Raw genomic sequence first — 18,312 nt, 5'->3', positions numbered from 1 at the left:
ATTGTTCTATTGAAGCCCATTACCACCATCCTCTCGCTAAACAACTTGTACACCGCGTTGTTTTTATGAGTGCCCACAAGTAGCTGTTTTATTTGGTCTTCTGCCCATATGTGTACAGTGTGCTTGTTTTGCAGTGAATCTGCGGTAATAATAATAATAATAATAATAAGCCGGTGTTTTTTTCTTCCTTCTACCCAAGATACAGTTTATCAGGCGACTTCCTATATTTGGTCCGCGTTTGGTCTGATGAAGCAAACCGAGACCTATGTTTTTTTGGCGGACCAGAGTTCGCCTGTTTGGTCCGCGGACCGAGTTCGACGCGCATTCACACAAACCCAAAAAAGCTAATTCTGGTCCGATAGTCCGGACCAAACAGCTCTAGTGTGAAAGCGACCTAAGAGATGAATTCACCTTTTAGTAACGTGTCTGCATGCCTTTTTATGGGTGTATGAGTTTACTTGCAGTACCGCTATCCGCCACAGTCACTTCACAACACTTGAAGTCCATTGTGACTGTGGATATACTCACGGACCTCCGTTACATATGTACAGCATTATTATACATGCCATCATACATACAAACATACATTTCTGGTATTTCGGAAAGGAAGTGTGTGCGTGTGTGTGACTGTGTGTGCTCTGTGTGTGCTCTCTGTGTGTGTATGTGTGTGCTCTCTGTGTGTGTATGTGTGCTCTCTGTGTGTGTGTGTGTGTGTGTGTGTGTGTGTGTGTGTGTGTGTGTGTGTGTGTGTGTGTGTGTGTACGTTTCCACCTCGTACCCCTGTGTGAGTGCATGTGTGTGTGTGCTCTGTGTGTGCTCTTTAAAAAAATAAAATGTATCTACTTTTTCTCCCCATTTTCTATTTTTCTCCCATCCCAATTTCGTATTATCCAATTATTCCCTCCCCTGTCTCGAACGTCGCTAGACTATGCCTCCCACTGGTCGGCTGCAATGTGGACCAAGCCTTGCATCACTTGTCCCCTCCGGCCGTCGCATCTTTTCACCTGCACAGCGCGATCTCTCAGCGGAGAGGAGTAACACGTGGGAGGCTCACGCTGCCCCCGATACTTCCTGATTCTGCTGTACAGGCGCACCAACCGACCTGTAGGAGTCGCTGTCCACAACGTCCGATCCCCACCCACCGGCTTTCCCACCCCCTAAATAATACTGCCAATTGTATTAGTATGAACGACCAGCAAGCCGGAAGCAACGGCGAGAGCTGGGCTCGAACCCAGCGTCTCCTGCGTTAGTGGCGAGCGCCTTGCCCACTGCGCCACCTAGCCGCCCTCGCTCTGTGTGTGCTCTGTGTGTGTGCTCTGTGTGTGTGTGTGTGTGTGTGTGTGTGTGTGTGTACCTAGACGAGTAGCGGCCGTTCATGGCCTCTTTGTATGCGGTCTCCAGCACTTCCACGCTCTCACAGTTGAGGTGAATGGAGCACTGGTGGTGGGGCCCAGGTTGTCCGTCTGGCGTGGGCGCCGCTAGGAAGTCAGGCAGCTTGTCCACTGCCACTTTAAAGCCACCGCCACATGAAATAGAGAACGCTTGGGATTAAGAGCGTGCGCTAGAATTCTCAGAATGCTTAAATTGTTCGAATTCCATCCACCTCCGTTTACCAAATCATGCGCGCACAAACACCGCTAAACACCGCGTAGACTCAGCCCTCTGCGAACTTTGAAGTTTGACCCTGTGAGACTAAACACTATGCAGTGACATCGGCCTAGAAATACAAACGCAGGCTGTCGTGAAGATGAAGTAGTCGCGCCTCAAGCCACAGCACTTTGAATCTTAATTAAAAGAAAGACGAGACGTATATTCCGTACAAACAAATGGTTTCCGTGGGCAGAGAAGGCTTTATTCCAATCGGTAAGTATGGACTCTGTGAACAGGAATGCGTAGGGTAGCTGGAAAACTCCCCCGAATCAAGGCACACTTCTGGCAAAAATGTCTAAATGATTGATTGATTGATTGATTTTATTTTCGTGTCATGCACACAAAGTGTCCTCATGGGTTTATAAGACACCAAACATACTGCAGTGTTCCATTATTACATTACACATTACATTTAAAATAAAATCATATCAAATCTTCTCTCCCAAGCTTGACAAATAAAATCTGCTACAAAGAAAAGTTCCCTTCCTGAAGCACAACTCAAGTTGTTCATATTCATCCAGCTCAAGCCAATCAACTTAAACAGAGGAAATGTTACTAAAAAGTACTTCCCTCACATCCTCGTAAACAGGACAGTAAAACAAAAAGAGGACCTTGTTCTCTATTTCACCTCTAACTCACACACCAAACACCTCTGGGGTGGCATTAACTCTGCCGGTCTCTAGGGCTAGAGGTGATGTCCCTGACCCTATCTGTTTAAGTTTATTTGGATCCCCATTAGCCACAGCAGTGTCACCGGCTATTCTTCCTGGGGTCCATAACAAGTAAAATACAGTTACAGACTTTATACACTCACAACATTCACATGGCATACAGACAATTAAAGGGGAACTATCTTATAAATGGCCTTTTTCAGTGTTTAGCATTGTTTCCTAGCTATGTGGACTTATATTAATAGGATCTATGTCTCTAATTCTCATATTGGCGCATTCTTCCAATTCTCCTCTCACAATATTCACCCTCACTGAACTGAGTCATCTTAAAATGTGCATATCTGTGATGTCAGAGATTTCTCAGCTGCATAATAATGTGGCAGTTGGTGTGGCAGTTGGCACCAGGCCACACAGTGGTTGGAGCCCAGCCTCAAAACGGCTTAAGATCTTGAGGTAGAAAAATGCTGTTTTTGAGTACTTGATTAGAAATACAAAACAATGAATTTTTTAAAATAAAACTCACAGGAATTGTGTAAAAGTGCCCAAATAGTGAAAGAAATAGTAAAATAGTTCCCCTTTAAAACAACAATAAATACTCCTTATCAAATTCATAATACAATACAACAATACATACTCATAATTAATTCATAATACAATACAACAATACCTACTCATAATTAATTCATAATACAATACAGCATAATATACTATTTAGCTTTTACATACATTATCTATGTTCATATCAACCAATTATACAATCTTCTAATAATATATCCATATCAGACACATACCTTTTCATCTACGTATATATCCCTATCTCTTTATCAGACACATACATTTTCATTTACGTACACACTATCTATTAGGAAATGTCCATTTCCTTGGTTGAAAATGTTGTTTTACCAAGATTCTGAACCGACATTTACTATTCTCCGGCTTAACATGCCTGGGAAGAGAGTTCCATTCCTGCATACCACGGAACATGACAGTTCGCTTCTGTGCACATAGGTCTCTATAGGGCTAGAGGTGATGTCCCTGACCCTATCTGTGCACATAGGCATATCTGTCTTTTGTTTACAGTATACTAAACATGGTTCTGCACTGTAGCAATTATTTATGGGACAGTAAGTTCATAATTCTTGTTTATACCATATATCAACAGACCATTTTTCATGAAAAACATTTGACTCCAAATCGTCTGTATCTTGCACAATAATACACTTTTTTTTTTATCTACTTTTTCTCCCCATTTTTCCCCAATTTCGCATTGTCCAATTCTACCCTCCCCTGTCTCGAACGCTGTTAGGCCATGCCTCCCACTGGTCGGCTGCAATGTGGACGAAGCCTTACATCACGTGTCCCCTCCGGTACACGAGGAGGCAGCCGTCGCATCTTTTCACCTGCACAGAGCGATCTTTCAGCGGCGAGGGTCTGCGTGGGAGGGACACGCCGCCCTCGTCGCTTCCTGATTCTGCTGTACAGGCGCACAAACCGACCTGTAGGAGTCGCTGTCCACAACGTCCGATCCCCACCCACCAGCTTCCCACCCCCTAATACTGCCAATTGTATTAGTATGAACAACCAGCCAAGCCGGTATCAACGCCGAGAGCTGGGCTCGAACCCAGCATCTCCTGTGTTGGTGGCGAGCGCCACCTAGCCGCCCCATAATACAATTTAAAAGCCTTTGTTGAGACGGCTATTTCATGGTGAGATTCTTCAAGATATAATAGACAATAGATGTTGAAACAGAACCGGGTCACAACCGACACGTAGCGGCACAAGCAGCTGCTTCAGGGCGCAGCTCTGTTTCCCCTTCAGTACATACAAGATAATTACAAACACCAGGACTAAACAGAAAGCCAATCAACTCACAGATTGACTGTTCTGGTTCTGAGTAGGGATGCACGGATCCAACTTTTTCAGTCCCGATACGATACCTGGGTTTGGGTATCGGCCGATACCGATCCGATACCCATTGTAAATTATTTTTTCTCCCAAAAAAGTAAAAAAAAAAATTATTATCAGTTTTTTTACCGATACGCGATCCAGCTATTTTACTGATATCGGCGGCCGATACCGATACCAATATCGGATCGGTGCATCCCTAGTCCTGAGGAGGAACCTCTGTTTCATGATTTTTTTTTTTTTTTTTTTTAAGATTTTCTTTTTGGCGTTTTTATCGCTTTATTTCTACTGGGCAGTCCAGTAGGGAGAGACAGTGGAGGAATGGGAGACAGAGTGGGGGGAAGACATTCGGCAAATAACAACGGGTTCGGGAGTCGAACCCGGGTCGGCCACTGGGGCGCCCCATGATTCTTTTTTCTAACGACAGAAATATAACATCTTGTATTGAGTGTTGTTGTATTTGAGTCTCTCTTAACTTTACTTACTCATAGTATATATTTAGATTTAAGTGTTATTGGCCATATTTATTGTAATGTATAATATAACTGATAGGGCATCATCTGCACCTTCGATCACACCGCCTACTTGCTCATATGTGTACATTCAGAGTTACATGCCTATTTAAACTACTTTCTACTGTACTATCATTTTATTGCCTGTATTTATGTCTTCTACTATTACCCTGCCCATACCTGTACCCCCCCCCCTCCCCCATGCTGCTATGATGCCTGAATTTCCCCCAAGGGGATCAATAAATTAATATCTTATCTTATCTTAAGAAGATGGCTTCACACACTACAATATATAGGAAGGCAACAGACAAAAGCGCTGAGCTGAAAGCGGATAGTTTCCATCATAACTGGCTCAAGGACACAACATACCTTTTGGACAATTCCAACGTTTTCTATGTGTTTGTGACAAGAGTTTGAAAAGCAGGCTAGAATCTTGTCACGCAGTCTTTCACAGAGAGGCTATGAAACTAAAACTGTCCAAGATGCAAAAAATCTCTAGATCTTCAGTACTGTCTAGCCTCAGAACAATCTTCAGGACTGTCTAGCCTCTGGACTGTCTAGCCTCAGGACTGTCTAGCCTCAGAACAATCTTCAGGACTGTCTAGCCTCAGGACTGTCTAGCCTCAGGACTGTCTAGCCTCAGAACAATCTTCAGGACTGTCTAGCCTCAGGACTGTCTAGCCTCAGAACAATCTTCAGGACTGTCTAGCCTCAGGACTGTCTAGCCTCAGAACAATCTTCAGGACTGTCTAGCCTCAGGACTGTCTATCCTCAGGACAATCTTCAGGACTGTCTATCCTCAGGACTGTCTAGCCTCAGGACTGTCTAGCCTCAGGACTGTCTATCCTCAGGACAATCTTCAGGACTGTCTATCCTCAGGACTGTCTAGCCTCAGGATTGTCTAGCCTCAGGACTGTCTATCCTCAGGACAATCTTCAGGACTGTCTATCCTCAGGACTGTCTAGCCTCAGGACTGTCTAGCCTCAGGACTGTCTATCCTCAGGACAATCTTCAGGACTGTATCCTCAGGACTGTCTAGCCTCAGGATTGTCTAGCCTCGGGTCTGTCTATCCTCAGGACAATATTCAGGACTGTCTAGCCTCAGGACAATCTTCAGGACTGTCTATCCTCAGGACAATCTTCAGGACTGTCTAGCCTCAGGACAAGCTTCAGGACTGTCTAGCCTCAGGACAATCTTCAGGACTGTCTAGCCTCAGGACAATCTTCAGGACTGTCTAGCCTCAGGACAATCTTCAGGACTGTCTAGCCTCAGGACAATCTTCAGGACTGTCTAGCCTCAGGACAATCTTCAGGACTGTCTAGCCTCAGGACTGTCTAGCCTCAGGACTGTCTAGCTTCAGGACTGTCTAGCCTCAGGACTGTCTAGCCTCAGGACTGTCTAGCTTCAGGACTGTCTAGCCTCAGGACTGTCTAGCCTCAGGACTGTCTAGCCTCAGGACTGTCTAGCCTCAGGACTGTCTAGCTTCAGGACTGTCTAGCCTCAGGACAATCTTCAGGACTGTCTAGCCTCAGGACTGTCTAGCCTCAGGACTGTCTAGCCTCAAGACTGTCTAGCCTCAAGACAATCCTCAGAGCAGGTTTACTTTGTCACAGGATGTACAGGTAGTTCTCTGGCAAATCCCATAAAAATGATAATACACTCAGACTGTAATCTCATTAAAAGTAAACCCTATTATTGGGTAGGATTTACAGTAGCTGCCCCTCCTAAGATCAGTTTCTGAAACGATTATTGTAGAGAGAGAAACCTTTTATATATATATGCCAAATGCAGGCCACAGTATACCCAGGACTAAGAAGACATTTGATTAGTTTAGTTTTCATAGTTGTTCTGATGCATGTGGTCTGGTGCATATGTTGCTGTATATAGACATATAAGATAAGATAAGATGAGATAAGATATTCCTGTATTGATCCCCTTGGGGAAAATGTATATATTGTTATCGTCTTCTGTACATACATTTTTTCTTTATTCTTTTGCCATCTAGAGGTCATACTTTGCAATTGGCTTCCTGTTTAGTCCTGGTGTTTGTAATTATCTTGTATTTACTGAAGGGGAAACAGAGCTGAAGGCTACGCCCTGAAGAAGCTGTTTGTGCCGCTATGCGTGAGTTGTAACCCAATTCTGTTTCAACACGCACGTCTAATCGCCTATTTCTTTAAGAATCTCACCGTGAAATAGCCGTCTTAAAGGAACACGTCGACATTATGGGGAAATGTGCTCACCGTCTTCACCAGAATCGGTCAAGAAGATACAGATATTAATCTCTTCTCTCTGTGCCTTCGGTAGAAAGGTTATCCGGCTGCAAGCTAGCCTAGCTTAGCACAAATGAATGGAAGCGGATACGGACTGGCGGCTAGCCTAGCTGTGTGGCCAAAAACACCTCTCCTGGAGTTTTAACCTAGGCTAGTGGTATGTACCTACGGAACATCGTTATCCCCCAGTAAACAGATGACAGTCATCTCTTTTGAGATGTTGAGACATTGGACCATTTCAACAAACTGTGGGTTAAGTCATGTAAAATGGCTTTGAGTAATTCAAATAAAATGTACATGACATACAGTTAATTTCAGTCTATGTTAATTTGCCCGACTGTGATATGAAGCGAGCAAAGCACTAGCAGTACATACACAGCTGGGAACCAGCGAGGGGTGATGTGAAATAAAATGTGAGCCAGCATACCATTGATCTTGGTCACAGGAGAGGTGTAATCAATCTGGTCTACAGCCTTCATGAAGCCTGGGGGTAGAGAAGCCTAGAAGAGAGGAGGGAGGGGGGGGGGGGGGGGGGGGGTAAATTAGAGTTATAGAATAAATCATGTATTAATGTGTTACACCCTTGGATCACCCAGTGACTCTGGGTGTCATATTTTACATTCCAACATATTTTAACAATGCTGTAAGAGTTATCTCCCGCATCTGATTTTTATTTCCACAACGTTAAATAGATTAGGTCATCTCTTTTATTCTATGCCCATTATTGCATATTTCTTTTTTTTATCTACTTTTTCTCCCGTTTTCTATTTTTCTCCCATCCCAATTTCGTATCGTCCAATCCTACCCTCCCCTGTCTCGAACGCTGCTAGGCCATGCCTCCCACAAGCCGGCTGCAATGTGGACGAAGCCTTGCATCACGTGTCCCCTCCGGTACTCGAGGAAGCAGCCGTCGCATCTTTTCACCTGTACAGCGCGATCTCTCAGCGGCGAGGGTCTGCGTTTTGGAGGGACACGCCGCCCCCGTCGCTTCCTGATTCTGCTGCGCAGGCGCACCAACCGACCTGTAGGAGTCGCTGTCCACAACGTCCGATCCCCACCCATCAGCTTCCCACCCCCTAATACTGCCAATTGTATTAGTATGAACGACCAGCCAAGCTGATAGCAATGTGGAGAGCTGGGCTCGAACCCAGCGTCTCCTGCATTGGTGGCGAGCGCATTGCCCACTACACCACCTAGCCGCCCCATTATTGCATATTTAAAAATATTTTTTACATGCTTCTCACTGCAAGTATTGATACGTGCGATTAAATTTGACTAATGAAATTAGATTAATTTATTTTATCGTTTGACAGCACTAATTATAATGTACTATATAAACTATATTGGTTCCAGCACAGTAATTACCTGAAGAGTGAGCTTCTTAAAGGTTCCAGAACAATAGTTACCTGAGGAGTGAGCTTCTTAAAGGTTCCAGAACAGTAGTTACCTGAGGAGTGAGCTTCTTAAAGGTTCCAGAACAATAGTTACCTGAAGAGTGAGCTTCTTAAAGGTTCCAGAACAATAGTTACCTGAGGAGTGAGCTTCTTAAAGGTTCCAGAACAATAGTTACCTGAGGAGTGAGCTTCTTAAATGTTCCAGAACAGTAGTTACCTGAGGAGTGAGCTTCTTAAAGGTTCCAGAACAATAGTTACCTGAGGAGTGCGCTTCTTAAAGGTTCCAGAACAATAGTTACCTGAGGAGTGAGCTTCTTAAAGGTTCCAGAACAATAGTTACCTGAGGAGTGAGCTTCTTAAAGGTTCCAGAACAATAGTTACCTGAAGAGTGAGCTTCTTAAAGGTTCCATAACAGTAGTTACCTGAAGAGTGAGCTTCTTAAAGGTTCCAGAACAATAGTTACCTGAGGAGTGAGCTTCTTAAAGGTTCCAGAACAGTAGTTACCTGAGGAGTGAGCTTCTTAAAGGTTCCAGAACAGTAGTTACCTGAGGAGTGAGCTTCTTAAAGGTTCCAGAACAGTAGTTACCTGAGGAGTGAGCTTCTTAAAGGTTCCAGAACAGTAGTTACCTGAGGAGTGAGCTTCTTAAAGGTTCCAGAACAATAGTTACCTGAAGAGTGAGCTTCTTAAAGGTTCCAGAACAATAGTTACCTGAGGAGTGAGCTTCTTAAAGGTTCCAGAACAGTAGTTACCTGAGGAGTGAGCTTCTTAAAGGTTCCAGAACAGTAGTTACCTGAGGAGTGAGCTTCTTAAAGGTTCCAGAACAGTAGTTACCTGAGGAGTGAGCTTCTTAAAGGTTCCAGAACAATAGTTACCTGAGGAGTGAGCTTCTTAAAGGTTCCAGAACAGTAGTTACCTGAGGAGTGAGCTTCTTAAAGGTTCCAGAACAGTAGTTACCTGAGGAGTGAGCTTCTTAAAGGTTCCAGAACAGTAGTTACCTGAGGAGTGAGCTTCTTAAAGGTTCCAGAACAATAGTTACCTGAGGAGTGAGCTTCTTAAAGGTTCCAGAACAATAGTTACCTGAGGAGTGAGCTTATTAAAGGTTCCAGAACAGTAGTTACCTGAGGAGTGAGCTTCTTAAAGGTTCCAGAACAGTAGTTACCTGAGGAGTGAGCTTCTTAAAGGTTCCAGAACAATAGTTACCTGAGGAGTGAGCTTCTTAAAGGTTCCAGAACAGGAGTTACCCGAGGAGTGAGCTTCTTAAAGGTTCCAGAACAATAGTTGCCCGATGAGTGAGCTTCTTAAAGGTTCCAGAACAGTAGTTACCTGAGGAGTGAGCTTCTTAAAGGTTCCAGAACAATAGTTACCCGAGGAGTGAGCTTCTTAAAGGTTCCAGAACAGTAGTTACCTGAGGAGTGAGCTTCTTAAAGGTTCCAGAACAGTAGTTACCTGAGGAGTGAGCTTCTTAAAGGTTCCAGAACAATAGTTACCTGATGAGTGAGCTTCTTAAAGGTTCCAGAACAATAGTTACCTGATGAGTGAGCTTCTTAAAGGTTCCAGAACAATAGTTACCTGAATAGTGAGCTTCTTAAATGTTCCAGAACAATAGTTACCTGAGGAGTGAGCTTCTTAAAGGTTCCAGAACAATAGTTACCTGAGGAGTGAGCTTCTTAAAGGTTCCAGAACAGTAGTTACCTGAGGAGTGAGCTTCTTAAAGGTTCCAGAACAATAGTTACCTGAGGAGTGAGCTTCTTAAAGGTGACGTATGGAGTGGCGTTAGACAGAACCACTTTACTGTGGATCTCTCTGCCATCCTGCAACACTACACCCTTGGCAGTACCATCTGAGCCCACCAGAACCTGGTCCACAACCTGTTAGAGCACACACACACACACACACACTAGACTCTTAAACATAATTTCCAATATAATATACCTTAACTTTGGCTGAGCAATATACTATATACAACCACAAATCACTTTTATAGGTATAGACCTCATACTATAGTCTACCCATATAACTCTGTATGATAGCATGTACAATAATGCTGTATATATATTTATTCGCACTGTATATATATCTATCCACATCTGTATGTACATACCTGTATAATCCCTTTTACATATCTGTAGATACTACAGATGTACATATCCCTTACCTACTCTTACTAGTTACACTGCTGGCCAGTATGACTTACTACCATAGTGTCTTTATACCTGTATCACTTTACATATTAATATTACAACTTTGTACATACATCTGATTAGCACTATTACTCAGTAGTACTAATTTATATATTTGATACCCAGTTGAATCACCTGTACATTGTATATTACTATTGCACTTTACTATTACAACTTAATTTTGTTGTACTGTACTGTGCTGTATAATGACAATACATTTGAATCTAATCTAATATTAATTTACAGTGCAATCAAGAAAGACTATGCTTATGAGCTCAGTTCAAGTATCTTTAAAGCATTTATTCCCCACAATATTCTTATGAATCATTTAAAAAATGTAACAACACATCAAACAAAAAATAAAAACAAAAACGGACAGCTGTTTTTTACCAGAGGCCCAAGGCCTGCTTCTCTGTGATAGACCACGACCACACACATATTAATAAACACAAAACATCAAAGAAATATCATCTAAATCCTCACAAGACACATTCAGGAGGGTGGGATGTCCAGTTTCTTTCTTATGTAGGCCTACTCCACAAATGGACTCCAATTTCTTAAAAATGTATGAGAGGAGCCCCGACTCTTAATTTTTCAAGTTTAAGGTGCTGCATCAGCTCAGTGGACGAAGATACTTCCAGTGAAGAAGGATCAATCTCTGTGCTAGCAACGTAAAACATTTTGTTACAGTATGTAGTTCCAGAGAGATTGAATGAATGAATGAATGAAAACTTTATTTAACAGATTGCAGAATGGGTACAATACAGTACGGCTCAATACACACAATTGTTAAAGGGATGCAGACCTGAGAAAGACGTTTGTCTTGTTTCCATCAGGGTCCCCCATTTTCAATTCATATAGACATTTATGACATACACAACATACATGACATTTATGGCATAGGGACATATAGGTATTTAGTACTGATACATTTGTGACATAAACGGTATTCAAATATACAGTACTGTTACCCCTAGATCCTGACAGAGTATATACATATGATGGGGAGGGGACTGTACATTAGGAGGGGGTGGGCGGGTGGGAGAGAAATATACATACGGCGGGGAGGGAATATATACATGCGGTGGGGAGGAGACTGTCTATTAGGAGGTGGTGGGGGTTTTGGGCATTTACGGTGGCCAGTTTCGAATTGCAGCCTCCCGTAGGTGCTCTTTAAGAGCGGTTTTGAATGTGGGTAGGGATTCACATTCCTTTACAGCTTTGGGTAGGGCGTTCCACATTGATGTGGCATAATTGCGAAACGTGTTTAGTCCCTTGTTTGAGCCGAATCTGGGTTTAACATGATTTGTTGAGCTTCCTCTGGTGTAGTGGTTGTGTGGTATTCACCGACCTTTGGGAAGTATTTTGACATGTACATGGGTACCTTAGTCGTATAGTGCAGTGGTTCCCAAAGTCGGGGTCGCGACCCAAAGGTGGGCCGCGAGCAGCCACGGGAGGGCCGCGAGATGATTAAAAAAAAAAAAAAAAATCCAAAAAAGTTTTTTTTTTTTTTTTCAGGCCACTGAACTTAGAAGCAGGCCAGGACAGTGTTTCTAGTTGTATTCTAAAATTCTGTTCTATTGTATTCTAAAATGTGACTAAATGGTTTTATATTAACTTAATAAATAAACAAAAACGAAAAATCTACTTATTTCAACGAACATTTCAAACTAAATAACAGATTATGCACATAAAACGCTGAAAACAACCGAAGCAACAATAGTATTTTAATGAGGCTATTATTATTATCATTATTATTTTGCAACAAGTTAGCCCTCTCATAAATAGCACATATAAATGAATAACTAACTTGAACTATCTTAATCGGATTGAAGTGATATTTGGCAAAAAAAATTATAAAAAAAAGCCTGACGATGTGCATTGGGCCGCGGCTCTCCGACGCCTTATTTTCTGGGTCCCGGCCTGAAAAGTTTGGGAACCCCTGTGTATCTTGTAGACCAGGCCCATTGCAAGTTGCTGTACTCTGTCGTCTACTCTAAGCCATCCTAGGTTGTCAAAGTGGGCAGGGGTGAGGTGGGTTCTGGGGGTAAGGTCAAGTAGTAGTCTGACCAGTTTGTTTTGTGATGTTTGTAATTTTGTTTTAAGCGCCTTTGAGGTGCTTTGGTACCATGAGGTGCATGCATAGTCGTAGTACCCTTGAATGAGTGCTCCTGCCAGAGTCTTCAGGGTATTCTTGTTTACCAGAGAGGAGATCCGGTACAAGAATCTAGTTCTTTGGTTGACTTTTTTTTATTACATTGGATGCCATTTTGTCACAGGAAAGATTTGCCTCTAGGATGGAACCCAGGTAGGTAATTTCGTCTTTCCTTGTGACAATATTGTCACCCACTGCAACTGAGTGCCCATTGCTTTCGCGTTTCGCCCATTGCTTTCGCCTACTATGCCAAAAAATAGCTATGATAGGATCAGGCTCAATTACCATTTCAAAGACATCTGACAGCGTTTTCAAAATTGAACTCCAGTTTAAGTGGACAGGTTAGGACACTGCGAAAATGAGTGTGTTAAAGATGCTGGAGAAAGACAGCATCTGTGACATGTGGGATCTACATTTGGGAACATTTTCGTTTTTGAGAAATGCAGGATGTTGGAGAACGTTAAACTGAATAAGTCTGTCTGGCATAAATTGAGGAGGTATGCACCCCTTTCAGGGCCTCTTTCCATTGCTCTGCTGTCAAAGACACCCCTAGATCCCCCTCCCATGCAGAACGTATAATCTCCAGTGATGGATTGTGTAGACAAAAAGAAATCATAGGAAAGATATATTGCATAGGAAAAGGATTACTTCTTGAGAGCTCAAACAAAAACAGTATTAACTTTAATATATTAACTATGAATTTTGAGAGATTTTAAGTGTATTAAATGTATTTTGCAGAAGCTCAAATGTGGGAAATACTTTGTCTATGTAGAGTGTTAACTATACAACTGACAGCACTCTTTGAGAGGGAGGGACATTTGCCTCCAGAAGGCCAACGCTATCCAGATTCCGTTCACTGCATGTGTGCTGGCACAGAGCTAAAGCAGTGTGGAGATAGTTCTGGCAATCTGAGACCAGTGTGCATTTGGAGGTCCATTTGTAGATAATTCTGCTAGTTCATATTGGGCTTTAGCGGCCAAACTAGCAGCCGATGCTGTGGGGAGGGAGAGAGAAAGAGAGCGAGGGAGAGAAAGAGAGCGAGGGAGAGAGATAGAGAAAGAGAGTGAGAGAGCTGAACGAATACCAGAGCTAGTCATCATTCATTTTATTTTATTTTTTTTTTTTTCCTCCGATTTTTCTCCCATCCCAATGTTAGTCATTATGCCAATTCCCAATCCCCTTCCTGGTCGCTGCGCACTTACCCCCCACAGTCGGTATGGGAGAGTGGAGGCTATCACGTGCTTCCTCCGACACACGTCTAGCCAATCAACCGCTTCTTTTCACCTGGCAGTGCGGACTCTCCCTGAGAGGGTGTAACGTGTGGAAGGATCACACTACCCCCCTTAGATCCTATCCGCGCTGAGCAGGCGCCCCGACCGAACTGTAGGAGTCGCTGTTTACAACGACCCGGACCCACCCCGCCAGCTTTCCCACCCTCTAATACTGCCAATTGTATTAGTGTGAACGGCCAGCCAAGCTGGTGACAACCCCAGAGCTGTGAGCTGGATGAGAACAGGCGAATCCAGCGTCTCCGGCGTTGGTGACGAACGCAATCTCCGCTACGCCACCTGACCGCCCGCTAGTCATCATTCATTAACAAATAACACTATAAGTGCACAACAGGACAGTTATCACAGCACACCAGGACAGTTATCACACCAGGACACTTATCACACCAGGACAGTTATCACACCAGGACAGTTATCACACCAGGACAGTTATCACACCAGGACACTTATCACACCAGGACAGTTATCACACCAGGACAGTTATCACACCAGGACACTTATCACACCAGGACAGTTATCACACCAGGACACTTATCACAGTTAGAACACCAGGGTGCCACAGCACCTGCTTTGGGAAGCCCCGCCCTACAGATTGAACTGAAGATCGAAGCCTTACTTGTTCAGTGAAGATGTCCGCGCCAAGGGAGCGGGCGGAGCTGGCAATGGCCTTGGCCACACCCCCCATGCCTCCCTCCACGTAGCCCCACGCTCCTTTCTCCTTCTCCAGCTCCCCCATCACATGGTGCAGGAGCACATACCTACAGGACACACCACCCATGAGTCAGATGTTTAGTTGATTTGGATGGGGAACCATATTTATTTTTCTTTGTTAAAATAATATAGCTCTACACCCCGACAGCCATCACTCTCCTGATTGGATAAAGTGGGAAGGGATACCAGACCATGTATGTTGTGTTTACTGCAGAGGGGAGGGACTGGGAGACCCATGTTACTGACCAGACACTCTGTATCAGTGATGGCTGTTGGAATGTAGAGCTATTTAACACTTATTTTAACAAATGATACCACTTACAGCACCTTTAAGTGTGTGTGTGTGTGTGTGTGTGTGTGTGTGTGTGTGTGTGTGTGTGTGTGTGTGTGTGTGTGTGTGTGTGTGTGTGTGTGTGTGTGTGTGTGTGTGTGTGTGTGTGTGTGTGTGTGTGTGTGTGTGTGTGTGTGTGTGTGTGTGTGTGTGTCTCACCCACTACCAGGATTATTAGGGCTGGTCATAGCTCCTATCACAGCATCAGTAGCCAGTGTTGCAATCAGCGGCTCCGACTCGAACCATCTGTTCAGGATCTAGAGACGCCACATTGGTCAGTTAGCCTTGATTTAGTTATTACTGAATGGTAACTATAATGTTTCTCAAACTCGGGGGTGAGGACCTGTGCTTGTCCCCTGAGATATTGCTGAGTGGTCCCATGGTTGGTTATGTGGGATAGAAATATGCAATTTTGGCTGCATAATTTAGGTTTTAATGAAAGGGATTGATAAAGGTGCCAATATATTGCTTGCTGATGCCAAACAAAAGAAACCAATCATTTGCCAGTTCCGAGATCATGGTTTGAGAGACGCAATGTTAAACCATATACAGTAGGCCATTACAAACCTTCATGATAGGCGCCGTTACGATCTCATAGAAGTCTGGAATGTTCCTGCCCAGTTTCAAGCCTTTCAATACAAGAAAAGAGAACGATTGAAAATACAATTTATCTTTATCAGGGTATCTGTGGGTTTCAACAAGTTCAGTTTAAGACTTTTTAAGACATTTATAATACCACTTAGAGCTAAACTTAATACCAATTCCACGACCATACTAGCAAACAAATAATAAAAACACATAGCGACACTGAGCTGGCGGCTGCACTTGTGCATCAATTTCAATTTGCACACGTTCCATACAAGCTCTCGCCAGACGCACCAAGCTCCCGGTAGCCCTGCAAAAAACATGACCTGAATACAAAAACTATTTTATATATTTAATATTTCATCACCCGACAGCCGGGCTGCCCCCCCCAAAAAGGTAATACCTGTGCCAATGAAATGTAAGACTTTTTAATACCTTTTAACTCTTTGACGGCCACAAGCTTTCCCCATCTGCACTGACTAGCGCCAGCTTTTCTTGACCATCTTCATGATATTTCACGATCTTTGCGGAGCTATTGTATATTCTATATTATAGCTAAGGAGACAATAGTATGGCTCATTTGACAGACAATTTCTAGTCCAACATGTAAAAAAGGGTTTGTTTCTACACACTGTAGTTTGTAGTTTATTACACGCTAAACATCGCCCATTTCCAAAATAATCCAGTGTTTTTCCATAGATCGCAAGATAAGACACGTTATATGCAATAAGCCAAACCAATCGTTCTGGTTGATCCCCTGAAATCCCAAATACTCCCAAATCAAAGGTATATAACATGTACATATGTGCCTTCACAAATTCATCAAGGGGGGGGGCTTGGTTTAGGTCCGGTAAAATAGGACACTGTGATCGTTACAGAAACATGTTTCAGGTACGGTAAAATATACTTATACATATACCTTACCTTAGCCAGAATGTACTCCAAAAAGAATAATTCCAATGATACCATCGGCGATCGCGATTACTCGTTTATGTAATTACACGTGTTTACGGGAAACTATAGGTTTTGAGGAGAGCAGATATCCTAGCGATTGCTCCTCCCCCTCAGAGCGAGTCTTGACAGTCCAGTTCAGACATTGTCTCTACTGATCCCTTTCTATCAGAGTTCAAAAGGTAGGCGATACTGCCACCTGGTGAGATTCGATCGGCATTGCAATTCCAACGTAGGCAAATGAGCCAGGGACACCTAGAGTGATCCGGATGATGACCGTATAGAACGGGGATCAAAGGAAAAAGATCAAAGGACCCAAAAAACGAGTTTACTCGTTATTGCCGCTCAAACGTTGGCGGCGAAACACGAGTTTACTCGTTATTGACCACCAACGAGTTAAGGCCTTAAATTGATCATTATTAATGTAATACTTGTTAACACCCCGTAGATACCCTGTTTATGTAGTGATTCAATATGAATAAATGTTCCGAAAATATCCAAAGTTATTTTCAAGGGCATGATAAGCTTAGGCTTCTTCCTACTCCTTTTTCGAACAGTGATATGTATATTTTTTCGTTGTTTGTCTTTTTTATTCTTTTTTTAATCATGTTCGAAATAAAGATTCATTCATTCATTCCAGTCATAGCGCACCACATTTGATGATGGGCATCAGGGTCTTGGTGGCGGCCAGCCTCCTCCTAAGGGGCCCTCCTGTGATCCCTGGGATGTCCACCGGAGGGGCGTCCAGGAGAGGGTGGATGGCCACCGCCAGCTTCTCCAGGTGGGTTAGGAACTCTGGATATGCCTGAGTAGCAGTGGAAGATGATTTGAACAGCGTTATTTTTTTCCGTAGCCGCATTTTGCGGAGACGCTCTCTGATTGGCCACTGACTGACGCTCTCTGATTGGCCACTGACATGTGCGCCCAATCGCGTGACGAGCTGTGTCTTTGCCCATTTCCGGGTCTAACAGCCTGCAAACTACCTAACGCCTAGTTTATCACTGGTTAAGCTTAGGCACTCTTTCGCAGTTGGTTAAGGTTAGAGTTTGGAATCAGGGCAGGCGTTCTATCGCCCTGCTCTAAGACAAACTCTAACCTTAACCAACTTCGAAAGAGTGCCTAAGCTTAACCGGTGTAGAAACAGGCGTCAAACGATTGGGCGCACACGTCACATGAAGTGGTCAATCAGAGAGCGTCTCCGCAAAATGCGGCTACGGAAAAAAATAACGCATTTGAACATGGTGGGGGGGGCGGGGGGGGGGGGGGTACCCTTTGTCAGGAAAGCAAGCTCAAGCGGCCACTGAGGTGGCTTTTTAAGTTTTTACTAAAATGACCAGGCCAAGAACTGAAGTGGGGGAACAAAATAAAATAAAAATATGACCAAAATATCATGTCATGGTCACGGCCAAAATATATAATATTTTCATTTTCATTTTCATATCATATTTTCTTCTACATGTTTCAATGCTGCATCAAGGAAGGGATTTCTTGATTAACTAAAGAATATATAGTATTTTACAATATGTATATATCGTGGACGATGGTGCAAGTATAGTAAAAATCCATACCTTTGCATGGATCCATGATGGTATTATATTAGATTAGATCTCATTATACAGCATAAGTATAGTACATACCAGAGTGCAAATGTAACAGTAAACAGTCGGGGTGTAGCGGTACGTGTATTCGTCCCCGCAAATTTA

At 43.3% G+C, this 18,312-nt stretch overlaps 1 protein-coding gene across 1 annotated transcript in view; it reads right to left on the bottom strand.

The window, feature by feature from the left end:
* Nucleotides 1-18,312, bottom strand: part of pyroxd2 (pyridine nucleotide-disulphide oxidoreductase domain 2) — a gene marked incomplete at its 5' end in the record, with an annotated part of 76,826 nt that overhangs the window by 50,001 nt on the left and 8,513 nt on the right. The window contains 7 exons of the mRNA XM_084321436.1: nt 1,355-1,508; nt 7,440-7,512; nt 10,141-10,275; nt 14,648-14,789; nt 15,233-15,330; nt 15,641-15,702; nt 17,261-17,414. Of these exons, the coding sequence (XP_084177562.1) occupies nt 1,355-1,508; nt 7,440-7,512; nt 10,141-10,275; nt 14,648-14,789; nt 15,233-15,330; nt 15,641-15,702; nt 17,261-17,414 (818 nt within the window). The remainder of the gene's footprint in view (nt 1-1,354; nt 1,509-7,439; nt 7,513-10,140; nt 10,276-14,647; nt 14,790-15,232; nt 15,331-15,640; nt 15,703-17,260; nt 17,415-18,312) is intronic.

The sequence above is a fragment of the Notolepis coatsorum genome (assembly GCF_963971535.1).
Source record: "Notolepis coatsorum genome assembly, chromosome: 9".
Classification (NCBI taxonomy): Eukaryota; Metazoa; Chordata; class Actinopteri; order Aulopiformes; family Paralepididae; genus Notolepis; species Notolepis coatsorum.
Note: the sequence above shows the minus strand (reverse complement) of the source record. Positions and strands in the feature narration are given on the sequence as shown.